At 53.0% G+C, this 16,168-nt stretch overlaps 1 protein-coding gene across 1 annotated transcript in view; it reads left to right on the top strand.

The window, feature by feature from the left end:
- The window catches only part of DNAH2 (dynein axonemal heavy chain 2), a 139,805-nt gene that overhangs the window by 60,487 nt on the left and 63,150 nt on the right, over positions 1 to 16,168 (top strand). Inside the window, exons 21-31 of the mRNA XM_048517805.1 lie at positions 3,616 to 3,816; positions 3,934 to 4,090; positions 5,721 to 5,895; positions 7,142 to 7,305; positions 7,441 to 7,602; positions 8,135 to 8,238; positions 10,346 to 10,502; positions 11,409 to 11,491; positions 13,156 to 13,336; positions 14,656 to 14,794; positions 15,876 to 16,093. Of these exons, the coding sequence (XP_048373762.1) occupies positions 3,616 to 3,816; positions 3,934 to 4,090; positions 5,721 to 5,895; positions 7,142 to 7,305; positions 7,441 to 7,602; positions 8,135 to 8,238; positions 10,346 to 10,502; positions 11,409 to 11,491; positions 13,156 to 13,336; positions 14,656 to 14,794; positions 15,876 to 16,093 (1,741 nt within the window). The remainder of the gene's footprint in view (positions 1 to 3,615; positions 3,817 to 3,933; positions 4,091 to 5,720; positions 5,896 to 7,141; positions 7,306 to 7,440; positions 7,603 to 8,134; positions 8,239 to 10,345; positions 10,503 to 11,408; positions 11,492 to 13,155; positions 13,337 to 14,655; positions 14,795 to 15,875; positions 16,094 to 16,168) is intronic.

Below are 16,168 nucleotides of genomic sequence, written 5' to 3'. Positions count from 1 at the left end.
GGGACACCCTGCAGCCGCTGTCCCAGCTCCCATACGACAGCACCCCTAAGTGCCGGGAGCCTCCTCGCCTCAGCTGCACGCGGGGGCTTCCTTGCATCTCTCTCCTTCCCTCTGGAGAGCAAACTGCTCTTCCTCTCTCCGCTAAAGTTTCTCTCTAATGCGTTCCCTTGCCACACCCTCGAGATTCGCAGGAATCCTGCTTACTGCTTCTATCATTGTCCTGTCAGCTGGCTAGAACGGACAGTTTCGTCTTCGTGCTTTTCCTCTTGGGCAAACAGTGCCTTGTTTGGAGTCTTAGATGGGGCTCCGACATTGAAGACATTGAAGGACCCACACTGCTGGTGCAGGGTATACCCAGGCTACATTAGAGGGCGGCCTCAGAGCCTCTGCAGTTTGGAAGTCCAGCACCCATCGTCAGTAGGAGGAGCAGCCACGAAACCACGGATCCCCATCGTGGAGCCGAGGAGCACTGCTAGGCTTGCTGAAACCTTTTCCTGGTGCCTCCAGCAAATGTTTTTCAGAAATGTGGCTGGCGGGGGGGGGCTGGTGAGATTTTTGCTTCCTGGATCAGTCCGCTGCAGATCTGTTTAGCTATCGCGAAAGAGGACCCCTGCCAGTTGGAAATAACTCCCATTTGCACCTCTGCAGGGGAGCGCGGTAATCGGCAGCCCCACACCGGCCACCTCAGAAGGTTTGCATTACGAATGCTTTGGACGTATACAGTGACGGGAGGCATTTTATTGACTTTAGTACATTGTTTTTTTTACCTTTGCCCCTTCTTCCCTGCTGTAGTGCTCCGGAGTGGCAGTGCATGCTCGAAGCTCCTTCTCCTCTTCTTATACTCGCAACGGTTTTGTACAGGGAGGAAGACCGGACAAGAGACCCTGGGCAGAGGCACCCAAAGAGTGTTCTCCCTGAGCGGGGATCGGAACCCTGATCCGGCCAGCTCCTGGGTCTGGATGCTCTTCCAATCGGCTACAGACCTGCACTGCAGTTGCCTCTAAATAACCTCTTCCGAGGGAAATGCACAGAGAGGCAGTCGCACAAATAAGAGTATGCGCATAAATGTTAAAAGCACGGAGAGATAATTGTGAAGTCCTCTCGCCAGACAGTCTTCCAGACGGATTTGACAGGCGTTGCTTAAATTAGGAAGGGCACGGAGTCTCCGACTTCAGTAAAGGGTTCTGAGGTTTGAGTGGAGGCTGGAGATGAGCCGGGAGCCCTCATTACCACCAGACAGCTGTAGCGTCCGTGGTTCTGACTCCCGGGGGACGCGCCCAGGTACAAGGCGTAAGCTGCGCCAGCCCTGTGAGTGCCCAATTTAGATAGCTGACAACCACAAAGGGGGATTTTTTTAATAACCTCAGTTTTACCATAATCGTTTTTGAACTGGGCACTTTGTAACCACTTCCAAGCGACGGGGTGGCAGAGCTTGACTCCCTCTCCCCGAGAACACCTTTCATTGAGAGTCAGTTTGCTAGGTGAGTGAACGGCCGAGTGTCCTCCCGATAACAAAGCCACGGTCACTCTGAGGATGCCGCTAATGTCATCCTTCTTGGCATGAAACTTTGGCCTCACAGTTGTTTGAAAAGCAAATTTTGCCATTGGCAAGATCGGGGTTCCCCAATAACAAGATCCGTGGGCTCCATTCCGGGCACTCACCGAGTGTGTTTAGAAAGTGGACAGGGCAACGTGGGGCCCCAGCGCGGCTTCTGATTGGCCACTGGAGATTTGATTGCCCGTGCAGATTTTTTATAAACTTTGCATTGGCAGCAGCTGCCGCCCCAGCGCAAGGATCTTCATTGTGTGTGACTGCAGGTGAGCGGCAGTAGCCTTTTTGTGGCTGCACCTTCCATGCTGTGCTGGAATCCTGCGTGTATCCCCAGGCTCAGAAAGGGGCACCCAACCTTTTGGATCCCATGGGCATCTTTGGAACTACGACTTTTGACACGGCGGTGAGCTTAACCATCGAAAGAGTTGCCTCTTTGGGAGAAATGCGGAGCCACCCACACCGGTATAAAGATCAGATCGAAGCAGCCGGAACCTTCGAAGTTTTTGTTGGTAATCCGTCCAAAGAATGGAAATCGGCGAAAACCGAAACCGATGAAAACCGAGGCAAACTTTTCCATGGGAATCAGTGTAAATCCAATTAATCCGTTCTAGGAACTCCAAAAAAACATACCAAAAACACATTTGTTGGTGAATAAACATAGCGTTTAATGCTGAAAACAGTAACAAACAATAAAACTAGGACCGGCTTCAGAGCCAGTGGACCAATGTCGCGACTTGTGAAAGCTGTCCAAAGAGGTTCGTTTCTGAATTTTTCTTTAAGATTTTGTCCTGAAATGGGGCAAGACATTGTCATTAAAGCGAGTTGCAGAACCACGGCCTGCAACAATTCCCTTTGTCAGTGCGATTTTTTCTCCCACAAAACCCCTGCACCTTTACTGCAAATCTATTTAGAAAATCGAGGCAAATCAAAGGGAAACGTAAGACAAAATCTTTCACTGAAAAAAATGCAATTTTAAAACCTAAAACGGATGAAAACCGAAGGCAATGAACACCGAGGTTCCACTGTACTTGGGAAAGGGTGGATCTTTTTTTAAAAAATGGGGAAAAGGAGGAGTGAGAGAGAATACAAACCGATGCTGTGGTGGCAGCAACAACCCCTTGAGCAGCAATGTGTGAATCTGCCCGACCATATGGACCACCAGTTCCCAGTCAGAAGCCTTGCTGGGCAAGTGTCCTAAGCCTGGCTCACTTCTTCCTAAAAAAAAAAAAACACCTGGTGGGCACTACAGGGCAGTAGGTGGTGCTATAGTGGCCAAGGGCAACTCAATAAGAACCTTCCGCTCTTAGCTGAAGAAGAAGAGTTTGGATTTATATCCCCCCTTTCTCCTGCAGGAGACTCAAAGGAGCTGACAATCTCCTTGCCCTTCCCCCACCTCACAACAAACACCCTGTGAGTGTGGGTGGGGCTGGAGAAGAGCTCCAAGAAGCTGTAATCTAGCCTAAGGTCCGCACCTAGTTATGGTGTAGGTGGAGTGCACAGGCTAGTCTGAATTCCCAGATAAGCCTCTCCACAGCTCAGAAGGCATGGCAGAGCTGGGGAAACTCAAAACCCGGGTTCCTCCAGATTAGATAAGCACGAAGCTGCTTTAACCAGCTCCTCACGCGCTTCCTGCTGCTCCTGTATTATTATTATTATTGATACATTACATACATTATTATTTGTCATTATTATTAGCTTATTATGCCTGCTATTATTATTATTATTATTATTATTAATTCGATTTGATAAACCACCCTACCCCCGGAGGGCTCAGCTAGTGTCCCAGTGATTTGAAGTGCAATCAAAGTATAGAAGAGCTGTCTGAATAAAGGCCCACCCTGTTAACCGCTGCTGCTCTCGAATTGGTGTGTGTGTGTGTGGGGGGGGAACCTTGCTGCAGTTCTCACTGGTTCTTCCCCCACCTCCCCAGGACCTCAGAAACAAGTGAAAAATGAAAGTAACTATTCCCATGGAGGGGGGGTGTGTAAGTGTGTGTCCCACAGTGGCCATGTGGCTCGCCCTGCTCCAAGGAGCTCTCTCTCTCTCTCTCTGTGACCCGCCAGGTACATGGAGGTGGCCAACAACGCCCAGAAGGAGGAGACGGTGCTCAGCATCCAGTTTGTGCTGCTGGACTGCTCCCACCTGAAGGCGGCGGTGGTGCAGCACTGCAACGAGTGGCAGAACAAGCTCACCAACCTGCTGAAGGAGATGGCCACGCCTCGGCCATGCTGCAGGAGTGCCTCCACAACTACTCCCAGCAGAACGCTGGAAGAGCAGCGCAGGGGGCTCCTGGAACCCTCCCCCTCCCCGTGCCTCGGGCCTCAGTGTGCCTCGGCTTGCCCTCTCACCCCTCTGCTAACGGGCGCCCCTTCCTCTTGCAGTGTCAGCCGGCCCCCGCAGACCCTGGAGGAGCTGGGCCGGAGCCTGCAGCTCCACGAGACCCTCCAGCAGGACCTGCCGAAAACCGAGGCTCAGATCCCGCCCATCCACGAGCAGTTTGCCATCCTCGAGAAATACGAGGTTGCGGTGGAGGAAGAGGTACGTCGGGAGGCAGCAACAGCCGACGGTCCACTTTGTGAACTCCTGCCCGCCAGCCTCCCACTAAATGGCTCGAGAAGGGGTCTTCAGGCTCAGAGCTTCCAGATAGATCGTGGACTATACTCCCATCAGCCAACTGGCCCATGCTGGCAGGGGCTGATGGGAATTGTAGTCCATGAACATCTGGAGAGCCTAGTTGCAAGGACCCTGAACAACTGAAGCTGCTCGCTGGCTCCTGGCTTGCTACGGCAGACAGTGCCGGTTTTAGGCTCTGTTCTGAGGGCCTTCTGGAAGGCACACACGTGGCCGGTGTTTCTGGTAACCAAACAGGCAAGATGGGTATTGGGGGGCTGGATCAGGGAGCTTGCCATGCTGGGTTGGGGGAAGGCCAGGGGGTGGAATGTTCCGCGGCCACGTGCCCAGGTCCTCCCTGTTGGGATAAGTGCTCCTGGTAGTTGGAGATTATCCCTATTCTTAGTTAGCAGAGCGGCACGCGGTGGCTGTGAACACAGCAAGAAGCCCTTACCTCGTGGTGCGTAAGCGCGGTGTGGCATGCTGATGGATCCCCAATGTGTCTGCAAGCTTTGCACACAAAAGAAAGTCAGGTCAGTCAGTTGTAGTTTCTAGTCTAATAAAAAGAGTATTTATTAGTGAACTCCATTCTGGATAGAAAGGTAGGTAGATAGACTCACTATGCCAGTGATGGCGAACCTATGGCACGGGTGCCAGAGGTGGCACTCAGAGCCCTCTCTGTGGGCACATGCAAACAGAGTGCCCCCTCCACACATCTAGGCTGGGTTCGATTATTAGCATTAAACCTAAGACCTAGTTTTGGGGAAGTAGGTAACCCTGTGAAGCACTGTTAAACTAAAGCACAATCCTTTACCTGGGAGTAAGCTCTATTGCTGGCAATGGGGCTTGCTTCTGAGTAAACCCTCCTAGGGTTGTGATTCACCCTTTGGAAGAGTTGCACAGTTGCTTCAAAGCAAAGCCACTGACTACCACCAAGCTTACTCCTCAATATTCAGGTTAAATTACCGTGTTGGCACTTTGCGATAAATAAGTGGGTTTGGGGCTGCAATTTGGGCACTCGGTCTTGAAAAGGTTTGCCATCGCTGCACTATGCTATCCTAATCTAGCTGGGTGGCGATGGATGCGTGGAGCGTCCATCCTCTCTGTAGGCATGGTAGGAAGAAGAATGGGGAAGGGGTCGAGGAAGAAGCCGGAAGGAAGGAAGTCCCTGAGAGTATCAGTCTAACATCAAAGGGACAGAACCAGCATGATAGAGTAAAGGTGTCAAATCCCTAGGTCCCTATCTAGCCACTAGCTCTCTAGTAAAACCCCCTCTGTAGGTTGAGGCAGGAAACAGCGTAACAGTGTAAAGTCCTTCACTTCCGACACTCCCCCAGGCCCCTCTCAAGCATCTCTTTCTTTCCTGCAGAGTGTTATCTCTGAGCAGGGATCGGAACCCTGACCCGGCCAGCCCTGGTCCGATGCAGTGCCTCTAAATAACCTCTTCGAAATTTAAATAACCTGTTTTTTCCCCCTGCTCCGTTGCTATCCCGTCCGCCTGGGCTGGGGGCCCCCTGCTTCCGCGGCCTCTCCCTGACCTCCGCCTGCTGCCTTCCAGGTGCTGCAGCAGCTGGGCGAGCTCAATTCGCAGTGGCTGTCCTTCCAGCAGTGCCTTCTGGACAGCGAGGCCATGCTGAAGAAGCACAAGGAGAAGTTCAAGACAGGCCTCATCCACTGTGCCGACGACTTCAAGAAGAAGGCCCAGAATCTCCTGCAGGACTTTGACCTGAACGGTAGGGTTCCCACGGGCCCACCTACGGTGGGAGACCTCCAGCCAATTGTCGCTCCGGCCCATTGCTGCTCATACTCTGAAAATCTGGTTGGTCTCTAAGGTGCTCCTGGACTCAAATGTAGCCCTTCTGCTGCAGACCAACATTGCTAGCATCTGAAACTGTCTTCATAAAACCCCCAGTGAAGCAGGCTTGCTCTGTTTGTCACTGCTCTCCTGCACGACCCTCCTCTGGGAAGTGCCAGAGGACACGGGGTTGCTCACATCGGGCCCCCTCTTCCTTCTCTCATAAGAACATAAGAACATAAGAACAAGCCAGCTGGATCAGACCAGAGTCCATCTAGTCCAGCACTCTGCTACTCGCAGTGGCCCACCAGGTGCCTTTGGGAGCTCACAGGCAGGATGTGAAAGCAATGGCCTTAAGAACGTAAGAAAGAGCCAGCTGGATCAGACCAGAGTCCATCTAGTCCAGCACTCTGCTACTCGCAGTGGCCCACCAGGTGCCTTTGGGAGCTCACGTGCAGGAGGTGAAAGCAATGGCCTTAAGAACATAAGAACTAGCCTGCTGGATCAGACCAGAGTCCATCTAGTCCAGCTCTCTGCTACTCGCAGTGGCCCACCAGGTGCCTTTGGGAGCTCACCTGCAGGAGGTGAACGCAATGGCCTTCTGCAGCTGTTGCTCCCGAGCACCTGGACTGTTAAGGCATTTGCAGTCTCAGATCAAGGAGGATCAAGATTGGTAGCCATAAATCGACTTCATAAATCTGTCCAAGCCCCTTTTAAAGTTATCCAGGTTAGTGGCCATCACCACCTCCTGTGGCAGCATATTCCAAACACCAATCACACGTTGCGTGAAGAACTGTTTCCTTTTATTAGTTCTAATTCTTCCCCCCACCATTTTCAATGAATGCCCCCTGGTTCTAGTATTGTGAGAAAGAGAGAAAAATTTCTCTCTGTCAACATTTTCTACCCCATGCATAATTTTATAGACTTCAATCATATCCCCCCTCAGCCGTCTCCTCTCCAAACTAAAGAGTCCCAAATGCTGCAGCCTCTCCTCATAAGGAAGGTGCTCCAGTCCCTCAATCATCCTCGTTGCTCTTCTCGGCACTTTTTCTATCTCTTCGATATCCTTTTTGAGATGTGGTGACCAGAACTGAACACAGGACTCCCAAGTGCGGTCGTACCACTGCTTTATATAAGGGCATGACAATCCTTGCAGTTTTATTCTCAATTCCTCCTCCTCCCAGGTCCTTTCACCAGCGCCTTGTCTGCCGACGCAGCCTTGGAACAGATCTATGCGATGCGGCAGCTCCTGGCCTCCTTGAAGGAGGAGGAGAACACCCTTCGCTCCAACCTGGGGATCTTCAAAATTGACCAGCCGGCCTCCAAAGACCTCCAGAAGTTGGAGAGGGTAGGGAAGCTCTCCCTTTCGTCCTCTCTCTCTCTCTCGCTTTGACCATGCGGCGTGCCCTGGACCAGACGGCCGGAAGTCAGGCCCTTGGCGCGGGAGCAGAGGGGACCTGGCTGTCTCTCCCTTGCTTTGCAGGAGCTCGACTACATCCAGCAGGTGTGGGAGATCACCAAGGAGTGGGAGGTGCACTGGAGCGAGTGGAAGACGGGCAGCTTCAAGACCCTGCAGACGGAAGTGATGGAGACCACGGCCTTCATGCTCTACAGGAAGCTGAACAAGCTCAGCAAGGAGCTTAAGGTAAGACGGAGCGGGACAGGAGCGGATGGCAGCACCAACTCCATCCACCCCCTCCTCCCCTATACTCTCACAACGGTCTTGCAGGGTCGGCCAGGCTGAGGAAGCGAGGACGGGCCAAGGTTGGCCAGGGAGCTCCCACGGCCGAGTGGGGTTTTCTAATAGATTTGCCAGCTTCCTGGTGAGGCCTGGAGTTCTCCTGGAATTACCGCTAATTTTCCAACAAGAGAGGTCGGTTCCCCTGCAGGAAACGGCAGCTTTGGAGCATGGGCTTTGTGATATATCCTACAGTGTAGAAGAAATAGAAGCCCAAGAGTAGGGGTGGCCAACCTATGGTGCTCCAGATGTTCTTGGACTACAATTGGCCATGCTGGCAGGGGATTATGGGAATTGTAGTCCGTGAACATCTGGAGCACCATAGGTTGGCCACCCCTGCCCCACAGCCCCACTGATCTCCCTCTGCCTCTAGAGGGCAGCAGCTACCCCTCAGCAACCCCCAATTAATCCTTTTCCTCCGCCTGTTTTCTGACTCCAGGATCGGAACTGGGAGATCATAGAGACCTCCAAGCAGAAGATAGAGCAGTTCAAGCGGACGATGCCCTTGATCACTGATCTCCGCAACCCGGCCTTACGAGACAGGTGGGCCTTTCCTCCCTGGCTGGCCCGGCACACATACCTCTGGGTAGCTCCCAGGCCAGGGAAGCTGTTCTTACCTTGATGGACAGTCGATGAATGTTACGGGGTTCCAAAGAAGAGCAGACCTTGGCAATGTGACCAAGAACTCTAGGGAGGAGTGGAAATAAAGGTCTGCCTTTCTTGGGTTCTCCCCACTGAGTTCTTCAGAGGGTTGGCCACAAATTTCAGGTAGCAGGTGTGGGAGAGGCTAGCCTCTGACATTTCCCCCGTTCCCCGCATTCTCATTACTACGAGAGAGGAAGAAAAACTTATCCCTGTCAATTTATGGAGGAGAAGTCGATCTATGGCTCCCAATCTTGATCCTCTTGATCTGAGATTGCAAATGCCTTAGCAGACCAGGTGCTCAGGAGCAGCAGCAGCAGCAGCAGGCCCCTGCTTTCACATCCTGCCTGTGAGCTCCCAAAGGCATCTGGTGGGCCACTGCGAGTAGCAGAGTGCTGGACTAGATGGACTCTGGTCTGATCCAGCAGGCTAGTTCTTATGTTCTTAAGGCCATTGCTTTCACACCATGCATGTGAGCTCCCAAAGGCATCTGGTGGGCCACTGCGAGTAGCAGAGTGCTGGACTAGATGGACTCTGGTCTGATCCAGCTGGCTCTTTCTTACGTTCTTAAGGCCATTGCTTTCACATCCTGCCTGTGAGCTCCCAAAGGCACCTGGTGGGCCACTGCGAGTAGCAGAGTGCTGGACTAGATGGACTCTGGTCTGATCCAGCAGGCTCTTTCTTATGTTCTTAAGGCCATTGCTTTCACCTCCTGCCTTGTGAGCTCCCAAAGGCACCTGGTGGGCCACTCGCAGTAGCAGAGTGCTGGACTAGATGGACTCTGGTCTGACCCAGCAGGCTTGTTCTTATGTTCGTAAGGCCATTGATTTCGCATCCTGCCTGTGAGCTCCCAAAGGCACCTGGTGGCCACTGCGAGCAGCAGAGAGCTGGACTAGATGGACTCTGGTCTGATCCAGCAGGCTCCCTCTTATGTTCTTAAGGCCATTGCTTTCACACCCTGCATGTGAGCTCCCAAAGGCACCTGGTGGGCCACTGCGAGTAGCAGAGTGCTGGACTAGATGGACTCTGGTCTGATCCAGCTGGCTCCTTCTTATGTTCTTAAGGCCATTGCTTTCACATCCTGCCTGTGAGCTCCCAAAGGCACCTGGTGGGCCACTGCGAGTAGCAGAGTGCTGGACTAGATGGACTCTGGTCTGATCCAGCTGGCTCTTTCTTACGTTCTTAAGGCCATTGCTTTCACATCCTGCCTGTGAGCTCCCAAAGGCACCTGGTGGGCCACTGCGAGTAGCAGAGTGCTGGACTAGATGGACTCTGGTCTGATCCAGCAGGCTCTTTCTTACGTTCTTAAGGCCATTGCTTTCACACCCTGCATGTGAGCTCCCAAAGGCATCTGGTGGGCCACTGCGAGTAGCAGAGTGCTGGACTAGATGGACTCTGGTCTGATCCAGCAGGCTCTTTCTTATGTTCTTAAGGCCATTGCTTTCACATCCTGCCTGTGAGCTCCCAAAGGCACCTGGTGGGCCACTGCGAGGCAGTGAGTGCTGGACTAGATGGACTCTGGTCTGATCCAGCTGGCTCTTTCACGCTCTTAAGGCCATTGCTTTCACATCCTGCCTGTGAGCTCCCAAAGGCACCTGGTGGGCCACTGCGAGTAGCAGAGTGCTGGACTAGATGGACTCTGGTCTGATCCAGCAGGCTAGTTCTTATGTTCTTAAGGCCCTTGCTTTGACCTCCTGCATGTGAGCTCCCAAAGGCACCTGGTGGGCCACTGCGAGTAGCAGAGTGCTGGACTAGATGGACTCTGTTCTGATCCAGCAGGCTAGTTCTTATGTTCTTATGTTCTCTCTCCACATCGTGACTCCCCTTCCTCACCTATTTTCTAAGCTACATTCCCTGGGCTTGACCTAAAACCTGGTCTGCTAGCCGAGGGACAGGGAAAACAAATCTTTTTGTTCCTGGTGTCCAGCACTCAAAATCCCTAGCAGGGATCTCCCTTTCAGTCAGGAGGGGACAGGTAAAGCTGTTGACGGTTGTGGTATTCCTGCAGGCATTGGGATCAGGTGAAGGACCTGGTCCTGAGAACATTTGATGAGACCGCGGAGGACTTCCGGCTGGAGAACATCATTGAGCTGGGGCTGGATCAGCACGTGGAGAAGATTGCTGAGATCTCGGCCTCGGCCTCGAAGGAGCTGGCCATCGAGCAGGTGGGCTGTTTATTGCCTTCCCCGTGACATATGCCCAAAGAGGCTTGCCACAAGGTGGGCGTAAAATACGAGAACACACCAAACCGCTCACGTCAATAATCAATCGATGATGGCGGCAAAAATCAATAAAGCAACAGTGTGTAAAATTACAGTGTAAAACCCACAATATAACTAACCTCTGTAGGGAGTTACTGTTAAAAAGCACAACGGTACGACATGCGGTAGCACCATTTCAGCACCAGAACATAAATGACAAACAGAACATAAATGAAACAGAACATAAATGGAACAGAACATAAATGACAAACAGTGGCGTACCTAGGCAAACTGGAGTCCTGGGCAAAACCTGAGTTTGATCCCCAATGGGCGGCCACCCTCTCCCACCGTGACTAAACAACGATTTTTTTCCACCAGGGTTCGAGTTTGGTTCAGGGGTCCAAAGTTATGCACCCTCAAAGCGTGTAGCCCCATCTCCTATTAGCTCCCATTGGAAACAATGGGGATGGGGACACTCCCCTTTGGGAGTCCATAACTTTGGACTCCCTAAACCAAACCTCACCAAACCTGGGTGATATCATCAGGAGAGTCTCCTGTAAAATCCCTGAAATTCTGGTGCTGCTAGCCTAAAAACTGTGCCATCTGCAGGCCAAGAATGGAAAAACACTGAAAATACAAAAAATCCCACAAACGAACCTGCGGTTTTTGCGCCCCCCACAAGGGGGCACCCTGGGCAACTGCCCACTTTGCCCAATGGGAGGAACGCCTCTGATGACAAATCAGAATGCCTGGGTGGTTACCGGGAGCCCCCTTATTTGGCATCCTGGTTCCATTGTGGATACAGTGGTCAGAAACGTGCCTGGTGCCCCCATCTCGTGCCCCTGACGTCTGGTGTCATCCCTCTTTCAGGCTCTTGAAAACATTGCCAAGACTTGGAACGCAACCACGCTAGACATTGTGCCCTACAAGGACAGGGGGCACCATCGTATCAAGTAGGTCCACATCGAACCAGGCTGTGGCGTGAACACCAAGGTCTCTGGGGAGAACGGCAGGACTAGCTGGCCACTGGTTGTGGAGGCAGAGAGCTACCGTGGGCATTGGAAGGGACAGAAGTATAGTTTTAAGCATGCAGGCTGCCCCAAGAGGAGCTAAGCCCTGTGACAGGCTGCAGCTTTTCCTGGACAGGCCGAACGCCTGATGGCAGGATTATCTCTGGCAGGTCTGGGAGGAGGGAATATCAACAAGGGGGAAGACTAGAGCGTTAGGGGATTGTGGTGTCCTTGGGATGCAAATCTCAAGACACGCTCTTCCCCCGTGGCTTAATTTGCTCCAAACAACAGCCTCTTGAGGTTACTACTGAAGGGTCGCAAAGAATATGAGCGTGTCTCTGTTGGCGTAAGCGTCAGGCAAGATGAAGGTCAAGGAGGGGATGGGAGATCCCGTTCCTGAATGGTTGCCACGAACCCCACAAGTCTGGGGCTGGGTTCTGCATAGGGGAGGCTCTTTTATGCATTGTGTTTTATTTGAAACGTTCGTCAGCTGCCTTTCTGCTGTGCAGAATTCTAAGCAGCTTACAATGCAAACAAATAAAAGACCCCCCAATTTAAAATCTGCCATTATATTGGCAGGGTTATTTTAATGGAAGCTGGTTTTGTGGGCCGTCTGCGTTTGAGTTGTTGTTATTTATGGTTTTGTGCTTTGGTGGTACTTTAAATGTTGGAAGCCGCCCTGAGCCCCCAAGGGGAAGGCCAGCATATTAATATAATAAATAAATAAAAATTAAATTGGGCAAAACAATCCTAAATAAAGCTGTCTTCAGCTGAAAGTCAGCAAGTGAGGGGACCAGGCTCACTGCCCTGGGGAGGTTCTTCATTCGTCGTGGGGCTGCCACTGAGAAGGCCCCCTCTCATAAACGTCAGGAGCAGCAGTGGCGTAGGAGGTTAAGAGCTCGTGTATCTAATCTGGAGGAACCGGGTTTGATTCCCAGCTCTGCTGCCTGATCTGTGGAGGCTTATCTGGGGAATTCAGATTAGCCTGTGCACTCCCACACATGCCAGCTGGGTGACCTTGGGCTAGTCACAGCTTCTCGGAGCTCTCTCAGCCCCACCTACCTCACAGGGTGTTTGTTGTGAGGGGGGAAGGGCAAGGAAATTGTCAGCCCCTTTGAGTTTCCTGCAGGGAGAAGGGGAGGATATAAATCCAAACTCCTCCTCCTCCTCCTCTTCTTCCTCCTCCTCTTCTTCCTCCTCTTCTTCTTCCTCTTCTTCCTCTTCTTCCTCTTCTTCCTCTTCTTCTTCCTCCTCTTCCTCCTCCTCCTCCTCCTCTTCTTCTTCTTCTTCTTCTTCCTCTTCTTCTTCCTCTTCTTCTTCTTCCTCTTCCTCCTCTTCTTCTTCTTCTTCTTCTTCTTCTTCCTCCTCTTCTTCCTCTTCTTCTTCTTCTTCTTCTTCTTCTTCTTCTTCTTCTTCTTCTTCTTCTTCTTCTTCTTCTTCTTCTTCTTCTTCTTCTTGAGTCCACTGCACAAACTGGTTTCATCAGCCAGACAGTCAGGAGGGCTTCTCCCTGTGATCTGAACTCCTGCATAATACTGGCAGATTCTCAGCCCCTTTGCCTTCTGGCCACTGCTGCTTCCAGCCCTGAACTCTCTCTGTTTCCACAGAGGGACTGAGGACGTCTTCCAGGCCCTGGACGACAACCAAGTGGCCCTGTCCACGATGAAAGCCTCCCGCTTTGTGAAACCCTTTGAGAAAGAGGTGGACCGCTGGGAGCGCTGCCTCTCCCTCATCCTGGAGGTGATCGAGATCCTGCTGACAGTCCAGAGGCAGTGGATGTACCTGGAGGTGAGAAAGGCCTTTGCTCACCTGCTGAGGATCAGAAAGATACAGGGGGAAGGGCCCATGAGGTCTTTTGGTGGACACTCACCTTACAGGGTTGGAAGCTACAAATCTTTGGGGAAACTTGGTGGCAGGCGGGGAGAACAGCAAAGGACCCTCTTGGCTTGGCGGGGGGCGGGGAGAGTTGCATCTTGCCCCTGAGCAAGATTTAAGCGTTAGCAAAAATCAGGAGGGGTCAGTAACAAATGCCAGTGGTTCTGTGAGTGCCAATTCCTCTTCTCTTGCTTCTGGGGAGAGTCTGTCTTTGGCACAGGAGACAGGCACAGATGGCATCAGTGTCCCACGGTGTCTAATTGCCCGTAGTTCCCAGGGAGTGCTGCAGGTGTGCCACAGAGAATCCCGTGGTGCGGGAACCTTGGATTCTCTGCAGGAGTCTGCAACCTGCGGCTCTCCAGATGTTCATGGCCAATTGGCCATGCTGGCAGGGGCTGATGGGATTTGTAGTCCATGAACATCTGGAGAGCTGCAGGTTGCAGACCCTTGCTCTAGAGCAGGGGTAGGGAACCTTTAACACTCAAAGAGCCATCTGGACCTGTTTTCCACGGGAAAAGAAACACTTGGAGCCGCAAATAATTTTTGTTATTTAAAATAAAGATAACACTGTATATATTGGGTTTTTTTACCTTTTACTCCGCTCATTCTGAGAAGCGCATGGATGCGTCCGCCCTGCTGCCTGCAGGGTGGGCAAGGATGGGGCCAGCAGCTCAACCTCGCCGGCCGCCGGGAAAGCACCCGCCCCGCTCAAACGGGGTGGGCGAGAGGGGAAGCCTGCGGCGCCAGCGGCCCAGCTGGCCGCGGGCAATTGGTGCACCCGCCCTGCTGCCTGCAGGGCGGGCTAGGATGAAGCTGGCGGCTCGGCCTTGCCGGCTGCCGGGAAAGTGCCCGCCCCATTTCAGCGGGGCGGGCGAGGGGGGAAGCCCGTGGCGCAGCCCAGCTGGCTTTGGGCAGTTGGTGTGCCTTCCCTGCTGCCTGCAGGGTGGGCAAGGATGGGGCCGGTGGCTCGGCTCGTGGAGCCGCAGTGCAAGGGCAGAAGAGCCGCATGCGGCTCTCGAGCCGCAGGTTCCCTACCCCTGCTCTAGAGAATGCCTGTTCCCTGGGATTCGATGCTCCAGTTGGCTCTGAGGATTGTTGGCTCTCCGTACCTCCTGTGCCAAGAGGGAGGTGCGCCTCATTGGACACTCTTGTGTCAAAAGCACTGGCATCCCCCTTTGGTAGGCGAGAGGCTGTTGCTCCCTCACCCGCCTCTTCCTGCCATCCCTCCACAGAACATCTTCTTGGGAGAAGACATCCGCAAGCAGCTGCCCAGCGAGTCGACCACCTTTGACCACATCAACAGCAGCTGGAAGACGATTATGGACCGATTCGCCAAGGACAACAATGCCCTGCGGGCCACCCACTACCCAGGTTTCTGATCGCTGCTGCTGCTGCTGCTGCTGCTGCACGGGAGAGAGGCCAGGGAAAGGCCAGTGGTAGACTAGCACAGTCTAGGACTCAGGCATGAAGGGGTGTGTGGCCGTAGGGCAGAGGTCCCCAGTCTTGTGGATCCTGTGGGCGCATTTGGTATCCTGACATGGTGGCCGACGCAACCACAACACCCCTGTGGCAGCCACACAAACAGAGGAAGCCCAAGTCCAGGGCGGAAAGGGTTACTTTTAAAAATTAAAAGGGGAAAAAAGGAGTGAGAGAATAAAACCGACTCCGGTGGCAGCTGCCACAGAAACAGTTCTTTTGATCTGCCCAGCCAATCAGATCTTTTAATGGCCAATCAGAAGCACCGTTGGGCAACAGCCCCGCATGGCTCCGCCCACTTTCTAAAAAAGCTGGGTGGGTGCCGGGAAAGGTGTTGGTTGCCATAGCACCCATGGTGTTGGGGATCCCCAGTGTAGGATGTGAGGCATGGGTGGGGCAGGAAGGGCGGGGCATGTAATTGTGGGAGGCTGGAGGCTGGACAGGGTTGAGGATATACTAGAACCAGGGGGCATCCATTGAAAATGCTGGGGGGAAGAATTAGGACTAATAGAAGGAAACACTTCTTCACGCAACGTGTGATTGGTGTTTGGAATATGCTGCCACAGGAGGTGGTGATGGCCACTAACCTGGATAGCTTTAAAAGGGGCTTGGACAGATTGATGGAGGAGAAGTCGATTTATGGCTACCAATCTTGATCCTCCTTGATCTGAGATTGCAAATGCCTTAACAGACCAGGTGCTCGGGAGCAGCAGCCGCAGAAGGCCATTGCTTTCACATCCTGCACGTGAGCTCCCAAAGGCACCTGGTGGGCCACTGCGAGTAGCAGAGAGCTGGACTAGATGGACTCTGGTCTGATCCAGCTGGCTTGTTCTTATGTTCTTATGTTCTTAGGAGTCAAGAGCAGAGGCTGGGGGCCAGGCCATGGGGCTGCTCCAGATCTGCAGCAGAGATGGGTCTGCCCAGCCAGAGCAGTGGGGTCTTGGGAGTGTCCTCTGAGCTTCCTCTCCCCTCACAGGCCTCTTGGAGAAACTGCTGGAAATGAACACCGCCATGGAAGACATCCAGAAGTCCCTCGACATGTACCTGGAGACCAAGCGCCACGTCTTCCCCCGTTTCTACTTCCTTTCCAACGACGACCTCCTGGAGATCCTGGGCCAGTCGCGCAACCCTGACGCTGTCCAGCCCCACCTCAAGAAGTGCTTCGACAACATTAAGTGCCTCAAGATGCAGAAGGTAGCCCGTGGGCTTGGCTCTAACCACCATGTCCTACTGGTAGCCACCCCCAGGTCCCTTGGGAGACTCTCGGCT

This window comes from Sphaerodactylus townsendi, linkage group LG15 (assembly GCF_021028975.2).
Source record: "Sphaerodactylus townsendi isolate TG3544 linkage group LG15, MPM_Stown_v2.3, whole genome shotgun sequence".
NCBI classification, from domain to species: domain Eukaryota; kingdom Metazoa; phylum Chordata; class Lepidosauria; order Squamata; family Sphaerodactylidae; genus Sphaerodactylus; species Sphaerodactylus townsendi.
This window is presented reverse-complemented; position numbering and strand designations above follow the sequence as displayed.